Genomic DNA, 14,391 nt, shown 5'->3' on the forward strand with positions numbered 1-14,391 from the left:
TTGCATTACTGCATTCTATTGTCGTGCACTCCTGTTTATGTCCTAGAACTAACCTAGAGTGCTGCTATGTGGAAAGTTTGTGGGTTTTTTAAGTAGTTTAAAAATTCATGGTCAAATTTTTCATTTTTCAGGTGGCAAGGATACTAGAAGTTTCTGAAGAGATGAGGAGGATTATGGGAGTGAACTCTGGTCTTGAACTCATTACTTTGCCTTATGGACATCAATTGCGCCTGGACCTAATTGAAAGGTAAATGTTCCTATTACTCCTTATTTCCAAAGCAGATGGTCCTGAAAAGGACAGAGCATTGTTACTTTGTACTCAACATCACCTCACAAGCATACTTTCTTGTACATTTTTTGACTTTGTGTGTGCAGAAGATAGCTTATCATTTCTTTTTGCAAAAGTAGATTCCTTAAGGTCATAGGGCAACTCTTTGCTTGTAATACTGGGAGGTGGATGCTATGGAAAGCAGGATCCTAGTGTTGCTGAAAATCTTCAGCTCTTTTAATCGTTCCTTTAATCATTCCAAGTTCAGAGGACCTATATTCTAGCTGACCGTGTAAGTGGTTCGTTGGTAGAGAAAACTGATAATTGCCTTTTGCAGATTGGGAAAAGAGCAAAAGAAGACCTAGCAAAGATGGAGTGTGTGTGTTGTTTTGTTTTGTTTTTTAATTATTTTTTTTTTTTATCAGCAAAGCTTTCTGTAAAAACTGCCCAAGTTAAGGGGGAGTAATTAGGATCTTCTATCCTGATCTAGCTTCTCTGGTTCAGATTTCACTAGTTTGGTTGCTGAAATTTAGGGGGGAGGCCTCAAGATTTGAGTGCAGAAGGAGCCCAATGAATGGGAACTGGGGCTATTATCCACAAAACATTTGGTCATTCATTGCACAAGCAAAATTTTGTGTTCAAAACTTTAGGGTTATTCAGCCAGCCAGCTAACATCCCATAAAGCATTACAGCTCATGTCCTATTCACAAGTGGAGTAAAAGAGAAAAGCAACTCATTTGGCTGGTTCAGGCAGTCATGCTCCGTGTGCCTGATATTGAGTGGGCTTGCCAGCTAACGTTCTACAATACTGACAGGGCACTACCCAGGTTCTGTCTTCCTTGAATGGAATAGCACAGGACTGGCTGCCCATTAATTAATAGTATTGAAGAAAATGTATTAGAACATAAACTCAAAAAACAAACAAAACATATATTCTATATAATGCCATTGCAGCTCTTGATACACAGATGCTGTAAAGAGCAAGTGATACTGAAATATATCTGAGTTGATCTTCTCTGAACTTATGTACAACATAGTGTATTAATAATTAGTAACCATAGTCATATGAATTGTTTCACTTGCAGGCACAATACCATGGCAATAGGAATAGCTGTGGATATCTTAGGTTGCACAGGAAATCTGGAAGACAGAGCTGCAACATTAAACAAGATCATCCAAGTTGCAGTGGAGCTGAAGGACTCACTGGGGGATTTGTATGCATTTTCTGCCATTATGAAAGCGCTGGAAATGCCACAGGTGAAAAAAAATCAATTTTCTCTTTACATTCCAAAATGTGCAGTTGTTAGTAGGTTGATTTAAACTAATTCATAAAGTAGCTGCATGTTTTTCCTGTGACTTGCTAGAGTAAAAAAATGTGTATTCCTCTAATTTCATTTGAACAGGTCAGCAGGTTAGAACAAACCTGGACCTCTTTAAGACATCATTATACCCAGACTGCCATCATGTATGAAAAACAGCTGAAGCCATTCAGCAAAGCTTTGCATGAAGGACAAGGTAAGTGGAATAATGAGCATGGATTTGATGCTGTTTGGTTTAGCTTTTTAACTCTGCCACCGCCACTTGCCTGTGGAAGGAGACAAGCTGCTGTTTTGACAGCTGTGTATCATATATCTAATATGGCTACATAAAGCAGTAAAACACAGTGACATAGAAGGAAACAGTGCGCAAGCAAAACATGAGTATATATGTGACTGTGTGCATGCATCCTTGCAGAATCTAACACTGTCTGCTCAGCCCCTCCTCCTCCTTTGTGGAAAATGCAGTGGAGCAGAAACCAAGGAGCATAACTGTGCAAAATCTTGCCTCAAAGTCAGGATAAAAATCTCCCTCTCCTTCTACAAGGAAAGTTATTTGTTTTCTGTGTGCTTTGCCCACTGGATCAGAGGATGAATGCTGGAATACAAAGAATGGGTTAGTCACAGAATTCCTTTGATTACTTCATCAGGTGCTCTTAGCAGCTCTGATCTCCATAGGGGTGCAAGGGGGAGGGATGTTTCTCTGAACACTTCTGTGGCTAAGAGAACAGGTGGAAATATAAAACTTTTTAATCCCACAGTACTTGCTGTGGTTTATCTTATTTTGGCCCTCTCCCCCAAGCCAAGCAACTTACTAGAAACTGGTAAGAAAGAATGTATCAGAAGTGAGGTTCTAGTTTTATAACATGTAAGATAAATGCCAGTTTCTGACTTAGAAGAGAATACTGCATTTACAATACTTAACATTTTCATAATGTCTGATATGGTTTGTTCTTCTCTATTCCAGAGATGGTCAGTGTTCCACAGAACCTAACGTTGCCACTGCTCATGCCTCTTGTTACCTTGATGGAGCGACAAGCTGTCATTTTTGAAGGGATGGATCTGTGGGAAAGCAGTGACCAAAGCTGTGAAATAATGTTCAAGCACTTGACCACAGCTCGTCAGATAGCCCAGAATGCAGAAATGTACAGCCTGACTGCACAACGGATGCTGGAAGGTAGGCAGCACCTGCAGGAGAAACTGCATATTAACAGAATATGTGGGTTATGTCTGAAGAATAAGATCTCTGCTTAAGTGAAAAGAATAGTCACTACAGTAAATTCTTAGCTTTCATGGAAGCTGATATAGAAGCAAAGGTCCTGCAAGAAACTTGGTAACTGAATGTAAGTACAGGAAAACTCACTGCTTCCTGTACAATTAAAATCTGCACTGGTTTTTTTGGAAATAAATTGCCGTCTACCATAGCAAGATTCTTTACCAGGAGGCCAAGAGGCAAGACAAAGATCTTGATTTCTTGCAGCTAGAAAGGAGCAGAATGTTAGTAATGTGACCTTTATAATTTAAGACTACAGTGAAAGAGTTGAGAGGGGAAGAAATGTAGTTCTACACGCAGCAAGTATGCATCAGTAATTCGTTTCTAATCACTGTACTGACAGTTACATATGGATAACAATTCTAGACTATTGGAATTGAGCAAAGGATAGCTTATCCCAGTATACTCATTCTAGTGCTACTAGAATATAATATTGAAGTTTTTCATTGTTCCTCTGGCTTGTTAACATAACTGTGCAAAAGAAACTGAGCAGACTAAAGCTTCTCTTATTTGCAGGGAATGCAGTTTAAAAGGCAGTTCTTCCAAGTCTCCCATCACTTGCTTGATGGTGACACTGCAATTCTTTTTACTTACTAGGTTTCCAGCCAGATGAAGAGATGAGTGAAATCTTCAAGACAGAATTTCAAATGAGATTGCTCTGGGGCAGCAAAGGAGCACAAGTTAATCAGAATGAAAGATATGAGAAGTTCAGCCAAATTTTAACTGCACTTTCCCGAAAACTGGAACCTCCTCCAGTGAAGCAGGTGGAACAATTAAGTATCTAAGACTATAAACACTATTAAGTGATATACTTGAAATAACCGTAGCTTGCTTTCAGTAATTTGATACTGCACATACTTTTTGCATTTCACAAGATGTTTAGAACTTCTAATTGCACAATGCACACTTGTTTTAAAACTACTGACTTCTACAACAAATTATTTATGTCCTGTGTCACTACATCGTTTAATGATCTCTTTATACAGGTAGGTCATCCCTGTAAAGTACTACTGCAGCTTTCTGTATTTCCTTAAGGTTACAATATTTTGATAATGCCTAAGAATAGGGGCATTTACATCATAATTATATTTAAATGAAGCAAATAATGTAAATAAAGTGATAGATTAACTATGTTACAGTTGTATAATACTCCTTAATTGGGTATAAAACACTATGTACAGAACTGTGAATTAAAGTATATCTTTATGCAAAATAATTTGCATACTATATAATTGAAGAAATGATCTGTGACTGCAACAGAAGGCTCAGATTTCACTTTACCTATGAAAGCAGAAAATTAGCTGTGTATGTGTTGGGACAATTGAAAGTTTTTTTCTCCAGACAGCATGTGTAGCACTTTAACTTCTGCTGGAGGTTGGACAGCTACACTGCCAGGAAATGAATGATGAAATGGGAAGAACAAACAACCTAGGTAATTAAAATGATTTCATATAAGAGTAAAGGCGGGTGTATGTATATATTAAAACTTACATTCTGAAGTGAATCATGATAAGCAGTTTTTACATTTTTTTTTTCTTGGATGAAGAGTTACTTATCAGTACTTTTCATAGATAATCAGAGTGCATAATGTTAATATAAAGAATGCTTCAGCAGCAAATACTATCCTGTCGTGTACGTGTAAAGATTTGATGTATAAGCATTCTCAGAAATTGCATAAATACTTAGGCAAGAACTGCAGTTACAGAGTTGCATTTGTTCATTGTAAGTACGCCTGTTTTGGGAGTGAGATGTTACAGCATTTGAAAGTACCAGAATAGGGTAAGTAGGCAAACAAACAAAACAACCACTACCAGAATGGTGGCAGTCACTTCCCCTCTATCTATCTTTAATCACTGCAGAGGTTCTACAACCATACCACGAGGTAGCAGAGCTCCTGCTAACGCTGTCACACTGCCAAGTCTCCCTATCAATCTTAAGAAAAAGGTTGAAGCTAATTTTTTAAACCATGAAAAGATTTTTTATTCCATGAAAATATTCTCAACAGAGAACACTATCTTTAAACAAAGCATTTAACATTTAGGAAATCAACATGTGCACAAAAAGAAGATTAAAAATTACTGGAAAAGGCAAGTCTTTTAGACAACTCACATTCAGAATTTTAGAATAAGTGATTTATAACTAGCTATGCAAGGACAGATGTATTTTTTCCTATGCTTAATAACCCTCCCACAGGTTGCACTATCCCTAGTGAAAGCAACCTGCCTTCAATGGAAGCAAATCCTGGTTTTAGAAAAACAAACAGTAGTGTAAAAAGAACATTTTGTCCTTTCCCAGGAAGTGTTGTTACTGACCTGTACGGCTGTTAGCCAGGCAAATCACCAGGCCCTTTAGCAGAAAATACACAGATCACATTTCTTCCTTTCCTCTAGCTTTAAAATGAAAAAATTACTATTTAAAACAAACAAACAAACAAAAAACCTACGTAAATAGTTTTGTCAGTATTGAGTATTGTCACATTATAATATAAATAACCCTGTATACAAGCTCCAAAAATCTAAACTTTAGCATTTCATAGCCCCCATAATACACTAGGTCAAGCTGTGTAATAGTGGTATAGAATGAATAAACCTCCACACAAGTCACTCAAATTCAGTTTTACTGGTAGTACAGTTCCTAATAACACTGAAATTAAAAAAAAAAAAATCCAGCACTTCTGCATTCAAATATTGCTTCAGACCCCAGAAAAACAGGATGTTTTGATTATTATTTCCCAAACAGCAGTTGGCTGGGTTGACAAGCTTTGTTTGATGCAAATATCCCCCCCCGCCCAAAATCTCTAATCTAATTCTTATCACCCTAATAGATCAGATATGATGTGTTAATAGAACCACAAATGGGAGGCAAGACAACATAAGCAACAGGGGCACTGCAGACAACTATATTTACATGTATAAACATATCCAAATTTCAATTGTTTACAAGTAAAAGTGCACATAGATCATTACGAAATATCACTCAAATTTCAACTGGTCCATACAATGAAGCATCACCTAGAAACGGACTAGCACTGCAGTAATTTAATTAAAATTGGAACTTCATAGTCAAAAAACTAAGAGACAGTTTCCATAAAAATAGTTTTAAAAATATTAAAATCAAATTAAGAGATACACATCCCAATGTAAAAAATTCATGATGCACCATGTATCCTGTAAAGTAGAGCTCTACAAAACACCTACCATGTCTACCTCAGCAGCTGCAGCACTGTGGAAAGAGCTGAGACACAAAGCCCTTTGTGAGATACTGTAAGTGGTAGTGTTGGCAACAACAGATTTAGGCACTATAGTTTAAGGCAGCAGTAGAATGGCAAGTGGTTGACTTCTGAAAATAGTCATTAGCTCGCAGTGGTGAATCTCTCTGGTGGTGTTCCAGGTTTTCAGTGCTGACAGTAGGTTACTGAAGTGCTGAAGATGGACCACAGGTCTAGAAGTTTCTCTTGACTGCATTGTAGGTTAGAGCTGGGATGTATCATTTCCCCGAATCAACGTAACATAAATACATTACGGTCTCTTACCAGTTAAGCTAAAAACTGGAATGTAATGGTGGTTGCAATGGAAAAGTTATAGCAGCATACATGGATACTGGATGAAACTCTAGTACTGAAGGTATTTAAAGAGAATGATTTGTTACAAAATAAGAGAAGCAATGATGTCAAACAAGTGTTATGCAGACATGCCTGAATGTCCTAGGCATGCAAGAGGAGGTTAAGGGCGAGCATGGAGGTGGTGCAGGCAGACTGGTAGCTGACATGGTTCTAAATGACTGCCATTTAAAATGAGTAGGAAAGAGTATAACCAAACCAACCAGAATGTAGCACAAGCTAAAATATAGTTTGGGCCTCTCTGACCACCTATGACAATGAAAATAACACAATTTTAGGAAGAGCTGCCTTTTCACTCTGGTAATGGAATGCTATTTTCCTGCACAAATTCAAGAATTTGTAATACATCCTTAATTACGTATGGAAATGCTAAGAATGTTAGTGACTAAATGTATGTCTGCATGCATTCATGCAACTAGCTTTTCCCCCTGTTCAATGGGCATCCCAGTCTAACACCTCCCTCCCACCCCCCGCCCCAAGCAGCTGCATGTAACCTCCTTCAAGATCTCGCCCATTTTCTCAGAAACCCGCTTCAGGAACCTGCAGTCCAAGAGGAAAAAGAAAAGAACAAAGTTACTGAAGGCCTTTAGAAGACAGGGAAGCGTGCTCAGTTCTAAAAGGCCATTCTCAGTGGCTATACACTAGCCTTGTATTACTCTCATAAATTCACATTAGAAATACAAGCAATAGTTTCTACATGAAATCAAGTAGTGCAATGCAGTTTCCAAGCCTCAGTGATGTAACAGTGAGGGGAACAGAATTAATTTAAAAAAAAAAAAAAACCTTGATTTCAAACTAAACATGATACAATTCAAAGACAGCTTACAGGCACAGATTAAGAAACTAAAATCATTCCCTTTTCAGGAGCAAATGGAGGTAAAAATTGAGTAAAACACCAAGAATTAATTAAATGTGGCTTTTGTTGTCATTGGGTTTCTTTTTGTTCAAGGTGTCTATAGTTAAAACAATGCACTTGTGTCCAATACACAATATTCTACACGAGAACTACAGAAAGGGAAGGAGAGGCAGGTCAGTGGACCTTCTGTCCTTTTTAATCATACTGTTTCTTCCTGAGTAATTTTGTTGAGCTTTTTGATTCAGAAAAGAACTTCCTGTTTAAGAAGTGAAAGATGCCAAGTATTTGCTAAGGAAGGAAATTAATTTTCAGTAACTGAATTCCATTAGTAGAGGATAAAACACTCGTTTAAGCACATAGTTTTAAGTCAGGGAAGTGAACAGTATATCTTAGAGGTCTTCAAAACTTAAGTAATTTTTCAGTTCGCTATAAAGACTAAGTATCCTACAGAACAAGCAGGAATCCTGGTCTTTCTCCATTTTATAGCTGAATTGGATTTAGTGCTTTGTAGAGGAGGAACATAGTAATCAGTGAAACAAAGCAGAAAGCATGAACCAGAATTATAGACCAATTTAATGCTGTTATCTCTAGAAAAGCTACAGCAAATTCACATTGCAAACAATAGACCATTCCTGACTTCTGTTACTCTATTGCTTTCCATGAACCTGCCTGACTTACTATTTTCCCCTATTTTCATTTGAAAAACGTACACTTGAAAGTTACCAATGTACTGTTAGATATAGGTTACTGCACCTTTGCTGTTTTTCTCTAGTGTTACATCTATATAAGATGTTGGTACATAGCCTTCCTCTCCATTTTGTCTTCGAGCTCTTGTCCACCCATCTCCTTTGTCCTCCTCAATAATGTACAAAATTTCCCCTTCTTTCATTGCTAGAGTGCCTTCATTATGACCTGGGAAAAAGAAGGCAAAGACGACAGAATTTCAAGTCTTTTTATCAGAATGTAGTTTCCACATTACATATAAACAGGAAGTATCAAAAATCTGTGCAAGCAAACATACAGTCAAAGAGGCTCAGACAGACAAAAACCTAGTCCAGTCTCTATAGCTGAATATTTGCCAAAGCTGTGCAAATTTTTCTGTTAAAACAGCAGAGTAGTAGTGCTTATAAATTAAACTTAATTTTATTTCCACTGCTCTTACAAGCAACTAGTTGCTCATAAAAGTTAATGTATTTTACATTATTTTACTTGTCTTTTCTGCAGCAAAACATCCATAACCTATAGTCAAATTATCTTTCAGTCAAGCAACCATAGTATATGTTGTTAACCTTACCATCAAAAGGATATATTGCCTTGCAATGCCCTATAGCTGGTAATGGATCATCATCTTCAAACTCATCGTCAAACTCATTTGGATGTGCGTGCTGCTGTGGTGGGCCTCGGACTTCCTGATTTGCATCATCCGTGTAACTCCCTTCAGGGCTATAATGCAATGATTGCAGCATGAGGATTATTCAGAGTTCTCAGCTCAAACTCTGAACATATATACATCATAGGAAAGTGCAAGAGCATGGATACTTCTTTGGGAAGGTGTGTTGACAGTTCGGGAAATGATCTTCTGAAAGTGTTTTGATCTAACAACAAAGGCTTGGATCAAATTCTCTTACAAAACCAAAGAAATCTCACATACCTGTCTTTGCAAAACATGAAAAACATGGAAGTGTAATGTAATGGAAGAAGACATCATTAAAAGGTACTGTGAGCAGGGGTTACAGTTCAACTCTCAGTTTTTCTACATTACCATGGTGACCTAAGCGATCCCTAGAACTTAGAACTAGTAAGATTATTCTTTGGAAGGACATAAACTTTCAGAGGATAAGGAACAACGTATATTACCTTCTATTAACTATCAGAGAGATATACTGATTCTAGCATAGATACAAAAACAGAGATAGAATAGTGACCTCTCTCTGCCCTGTGTTACAAGGTGGTTGATATCACTGCTGTGTCGCCTGTCAGTTCTGGCTGCTACTTTTCCTTCAACTTCAGAGAGCCAGGCCTTGAAGAAAAAAAGACAAATATTGGTATCGAGATGAAAGCTGATACTAAACCAGTAACTACAATTTTAAAAATGCACTTAACTACATACTGTTTAGTTGTCAGTGTATAGCTACAGAGAGACTGTACTCACTTATGAAGTCTTGAAATTATTTTATATGAAACATGAACCTAATTCTCTCTGCTTAGCCTACACTCCGTACTAGTGTTACATAACAAAAAAAAAAAATCTGTAACCACCTAAGACTTGCAGAATAATTCATTCATAAATTCTTCTCAACATCTTGTATCTACAATAACGTACACTGGCATTCCAGCTAGACCATTCCTGAAAATAGGGCACCCCACCATTCCTGAAAATTGTACTGGGAGATTTTGGTTTAATCAAGTAGTTAATCAAGGCTGATACATATGTAACCCATAAGGCAAAGTACAATATTACCATTCATGTACATTTTCTAAGAAATTGTTTGAGATTCTAACCTCATTCTTGTGTATTTCCATCCGAAGACGGTCCATGTTGCTCATTGTCTCAGCTAATTTTGGCTGTAAACTGCTTGGATCACCCATCTGGGGATTTTTTTCATAAACATCTCTCATCTTGATGAGGGCATCTCTAACAACATAGAAAACCCCACAATAATTATAAAAATTATATATACCTGTTCTGGTTCCTTAAAGTAAAAATAATGTTTGTGTTTGGAATCTCAGCCCATGATTAGAGTTCACAGATACTAAGCAAAGATACTATACTGAAGCAGGAGGCGGCAATGGCAAATCATTGATTAAAAATGCTTTTAATAGCTTAGAATAGCTTATTCTCTCCTAATTTTTGAAGTTTTTGGCTAAAGCATAGGACTTGAAATGAAACAGACAAAGAGAATCATGATGCACTCACTTTTGGTCAGTTTCCTTCTGTAGTTCTCTGTTGAGTTCATCAATTCTCTGCTGAAGTTTCTTGCGTCTTTGTTCTGGAGGAAGGTGGCTGAAGTCTTCCAGTGCAGGGCCCTGAAAATATAGATACTATTACACAAGTAACACACACATCTAGACAGTTGAACTGACATACCCACAACATGAACGGTGTTCACTGGAAGCAAGATGGACCTTCTTAGAATTCTACTTGATACACAGCTCTTCAAAAGACCACCACAGAATTAATGCATGTTTTTAGTGCTATCCTGTAGTCACTCATTCAAGGTTCTTTCTACCTCCTGTAACAGCTGGCTTGGTGTTGCAATTAATGATTTGCAGACTAAACACTAATTTAGTCTAAAAAACTGAGCCATGAAACTCCCTATTTTAGCCACTGCCTCAGTGCAGATTTAGTAAAACCAGCATTACTTACTGAGCATTTATTTCAGTCAGAAGAAAAATGTAAGATGCGTATATAGTAATAGCATGTATATAATTTAATCTTTCCATGGACTGTGTTTTCAGTGGCTACTTGGATGCTGTCAAAAGAAGAACACTGTCATTTAGACCTTTGTTCCAAAATATTAATATAGTTCTCATTCAGAAGTTCATCAATCTTGCTAGAAAACACATTAGAAGAATCTCAATTAGACTTACAGAGTTCTGACACTTTTTACCTAGAGTAGAACCAATTCACAGAGCATAGAATTTATACAATCAAACAAAACTTGCTCATATATTCGAAGTAACCTTCTTAATTATAAAAAAGAACATTTCACGGTAGGGAAAAAAACCTGCTCATTCTCAAACAATTGAAAAAAAACCCAAAAAACTTAAGGCCAAGTATTGTTATGAGCCCAAATTTGTAAAGGTTTGATTGCAAGCTTGTGCTAAGATTATAAATAGTATGGTAGTACTGGCATGTAATAAAGCATGGGAGGAGATTTTAACCTATCACGTGAATTTGATGTGCCAACTTTCCTCCTTGAGTGACAGACACCTATCCTGCTTTTTAAGAAGGAAATACAGTACACATACTGATAACGAAGTTGCATTACTTTCTTACAAGCATCTTTAGGTCAAGAAAACCTACTTGCCTTTACAGAAACCATCCACAGATGTAAAATGAGCTGGACAGCATTTCTTTTGACAAGCAGCAGCCTGATAAGCATTATTGTCAAGATTTTGACACAGGCAACCTTAGGTTCAGATGCAATTCCAAGTTTCTAGATCCCCCCATCTTAATCATCTTCTTGCCCCTCAACTCCTTGGTTCTTCTCCACGTCTAAAATCCTAATCTCTCTACTTTTTAAGATGGAAACACATGACACCATTAAAAAAAAAGAGAGAAATCAAAGTATGGTGTTTCAAAAACAAAGCAAGAGGAAACAAAGAGAAAACAAAAAGGCTTTCAGGTGCTTCTACACACGTAGAAGCATAATAATAATTACGATAATCATGTCCTTGGTATCATTGTTCCTTGCAGGTCAGTTAATTAAAAGCAGTGAGTAATATTCAGAGGAACACAGTTATTCATGTGAATTTTACTGACTTACTCTGCAAAGTTACAATATTGATTAAGGGGAATTTTTTCATTTAATATAGAAGGTTTCTAATACTCCTAAACATATAGGATTGTCTCCACTGTAAATGTCAGGTTAAATTCAAGTGCATGAGTTTTACAATATTCACTATTCCTCTTTTGAACAAGTCTTGCAATCTTTTTGTATACTTATTTTATGCTGCTTTAAAAATCATTTCTGATACAGAGAAAGCACTAAGTATTTCTGTCATCACCAACTGATGAATGCTGGTCAACCTTAAAATTCCAAAATCACAGATTAAATTGCAGACAGATCACAAGTCTCATTGTTTCACATTAAGCATGTGGATGATTAAGAACATGATCGTGTATGAGAGTGGAAAGTCTGAAGATGTATTCCAGTGCCTGACTTAAAGCAGTTATGATATGGAAACACTTTCAGAAGATTACTTTCATGCTATCTTAGCAGAAGTACAGCAGACAGATCAGCACACGGGCTTACCATCTTCACCGACCACTGCACAGTTCATTTGAAAACAGAAAGAAACGGGAAATTACTCACATGTAACGACCAGTTACAAAAATGATTAATGCCTAAAAATGTATCTTTAAAGCATTAAGTATTAATATTTTAAATTATAAAAATATATTTTACTACGAGCACAAGAACAGCAAAAGACAATAAGCAGGAATGCACTTCTGCATTAATCATGATCGATTTAAAAAAATCAGTAGATGAGAATAGGTAGTTTAACTTAGAAAATTATAAAACGGCTTCTTTAAACTAGTTCTGGATCTGAGCATTCAAATAATACACTTAACAAGCTTTTATTGTGGGAGAAGAAACACGCACACAGCCAACACTGCACAAAATAGCAGAATTTGATGATGATGAAGGACTTATCAGCCATATGCAAATCATTTGTTATTTACAGTAATCCACTACTATCACCTTTACAAAGGTAATTTTCACATTATTATCACAGAAAGCTACAATAAACAAAGATCTTTTTCAAGGTAATGATTTTACTTTTTGTAAACAAACATTTGGGTCAGCATCCCTACCCTAAAATGTTTTAGTTATTCAATCTGGAAGAAGTAAATAAAAAAAAGCAGAGGTGTTATAGCTTTGCTTTAACATTCCTGATGCTCTCCGTGACCTCTTACAAGCCTTTCCAGAGAATGGCTAAGCAACTTAGGAGACAGACAGATATCTGTGTTTATGTGACCCTTAGCGATTCTTACGACCGTTGATGATTAGAATTTCTAGCAATAAAGAAAATTAACATCCTTCACAAATAATAACATGGTAGAAACCTCAACAAAGTCCAAAGATGTAAAATAGCTACAGAATAAACTACATTTTCTCTCTACAAAGAGCCTTCCAAGAAAATGCAAAATAAGGTTTACGTATCACTGCTCTCAACACAACCATCTATGTATCAAGTAGCACTGAGGAAAGACCTCATAAGTAAATGGAAACGTTAAGATTTTGAAAAGGGAGGCGTGGCTATACCTAAGACTTTTTCCATAGCCTGTTTGTTTTGTATAGAGTGATAACTTCAGCTACTGTACACTGCATTCTCTGTACAGCAGATGGCAGGAAAAATTCTAATGCATGGAGCACAGAATGAGAGCAGCTTGGTTTTGTGATCTCTCGTGCTTCAAATGACATCTGGGGCATAAAAAACAGCATAACCGGTATGCTTATTATCTGATCTTTGCTCATGGATAAATCTCAAAGCAAATTAAAATATCATTTGAAAGTTCTGCCTGTCAATGCTACTTGGACATAGTTTTCCAGGGACAAAACCATGGAAAACAGCACTTTGTATTAGGAACTATTAAGAACTGAACAAAAAGTATTACAAAGATAAAACTGGTCGATGACATAAAATCTATTAAAATTACAGTACACATTTAAAGACATTCGATATGTGATGTCTTAAAATGTTTGCAAGGTTTTCAAACTACATAAAACAAAATGTTCATCTGGAAGACTTTGAAAATTCAAAATACTTGATACTGTGGGACAATTGAGATAATCCACATTTGGATGATATTAGCAAGCCTTATTAATCTTACAGAATACTGTTCTATCTTTTGCTTCAGTAACAAATTCTAGACCTACTAAGGTTATAAGGTGTCAGTTTGTGAGGAGCTGATATATCCAATAATAATCAAAAAGGTGGGGGTTAATCAAGATCTTTGCTACTTCAGCAACTTTAATTTGGTTATTCACTGAGTAGGTGAGGAAGGAATACGATCTTCACAGCCAAAATAGATTATAATGTAATTCAGAAAATAAAAGAAGCTTCCCTTCATCAATACATATAAAATATCTGGGGGCCTGATATAAGATGCCACAACATGATTTAAATAAAGCAGATTAAAGTATAACTCATTGCTGAATGATAGCAAGAGAGCCTCTAAATCATTAACTTCACTGCAATACTACATTGTACTTTGATCTCCACGTTACAGTAACCAGCCATTCTTGATGCACACGAGACAGCAAGCTGATTTTGTTTTCAAATATGAGAAAATCATGAATTAAATATAATCAGATACGTCCAATTATC

At 36.5% G+C, this 14,391-nt stretch overlaps 2 protein-coding genes across 24 annotated transcripts in view; one reads left to right on the forward strand and one right to left on the reverse strand.

Moving 5' to 3' along the window:
• Positions 1 to 7,276, forward strand: part of BCAR3 (BCAR3 adaptor protein, NSP family member) — an 86,715-nt gene extending 79,439 nt beyond the window's left edge. For all 18 annotated transcript variants that reach the window (XM_046944753.1, XM_040705050.2, XM_040705041.2 and 15 more), the window contains 5 exons: positions 132 to 247; positions 1,354 to 1,525; positions 1,672 to 1,783; positions 2,552 to 2,761; positions 3,455 to 7,276. In XM_046944753.1, the coding sequence (XP_046800709.1) occupies positions 132 to 247; positions 1,354 to 1,525; positions 1,672 to 1,783; positions 2,552 to 2,761; positions 3,455 to 3,642 (798 nt within the window). In that variant the 3' untranslated portion in view covers positions 3,643 to 7,276. The remainder of the gene's footprint in view (positions 1 to 131; positions 248 to 1,353; positions 1,526 to 1,671; positions 1,784 to 2,551; positions 2,762 to 3,454) is intronic.
• FNBP1L (formin binding protein 1 like) overlaps positions 4,813 to 14,391 on the reverse strand; it is a 53,287-nt gene continuing 43,708 nt past the window's right edge. For 3 of the 6 annotated variants that reach the window (XM_015290720.4, XM_040705053.2, XM_040705056.2), the window contains exons 10-14: positions 10,250 to 10,359; positions 9,835 to 9,967; positions 9,258 to 9,352; positions 8,627 to 8,775; positions 4,813 to 8,244 (exon numbers count right to left, since the gene is read on the reverse strand). In XM_015290720.4, coding sequence (XP_015146206.1) covers positions 8,066 to 8,244; positions 8,627 to 8,775; positions 9,258 to 9,352; positions 9,835 to 9,967; positions 10,250 to 10,359 — 666 coding nt within the window. In that variant the 3' untranslated portion in view covers positions 4,813 to 8,065. Of the gene's footprint in view, positions 8,245 to 8,626; positions 8,776 to 9,257; positions 9,353 to 9,834; positions 9,968 to 10,249; positions 10,360 to 12,311; positions 12,327 to 14,391 lie in introns of all 6 variants that reach the window. The other 3 variants (XM_040705055.2, XM_040705054.2, XM_040705057.1) reach the window with 2 other exon arrangements.

The sequence above is a fragment of the Gallus gallus genome, chromosome 8 (genome assembly GCF_016699485.2).
Source record: "Gallus gallus isolate bGalGal1 chromosome 8, bGalGal1.mat.broiler.GRCg7b, whole genome shotgun sequence".
Taxonomy (NCBI): domain Eukaryota; kingdom Metazoa; phylum Chordata; class Aves; order Galliformes; family Phasianidae; genus Gallus; species Gallus gallus.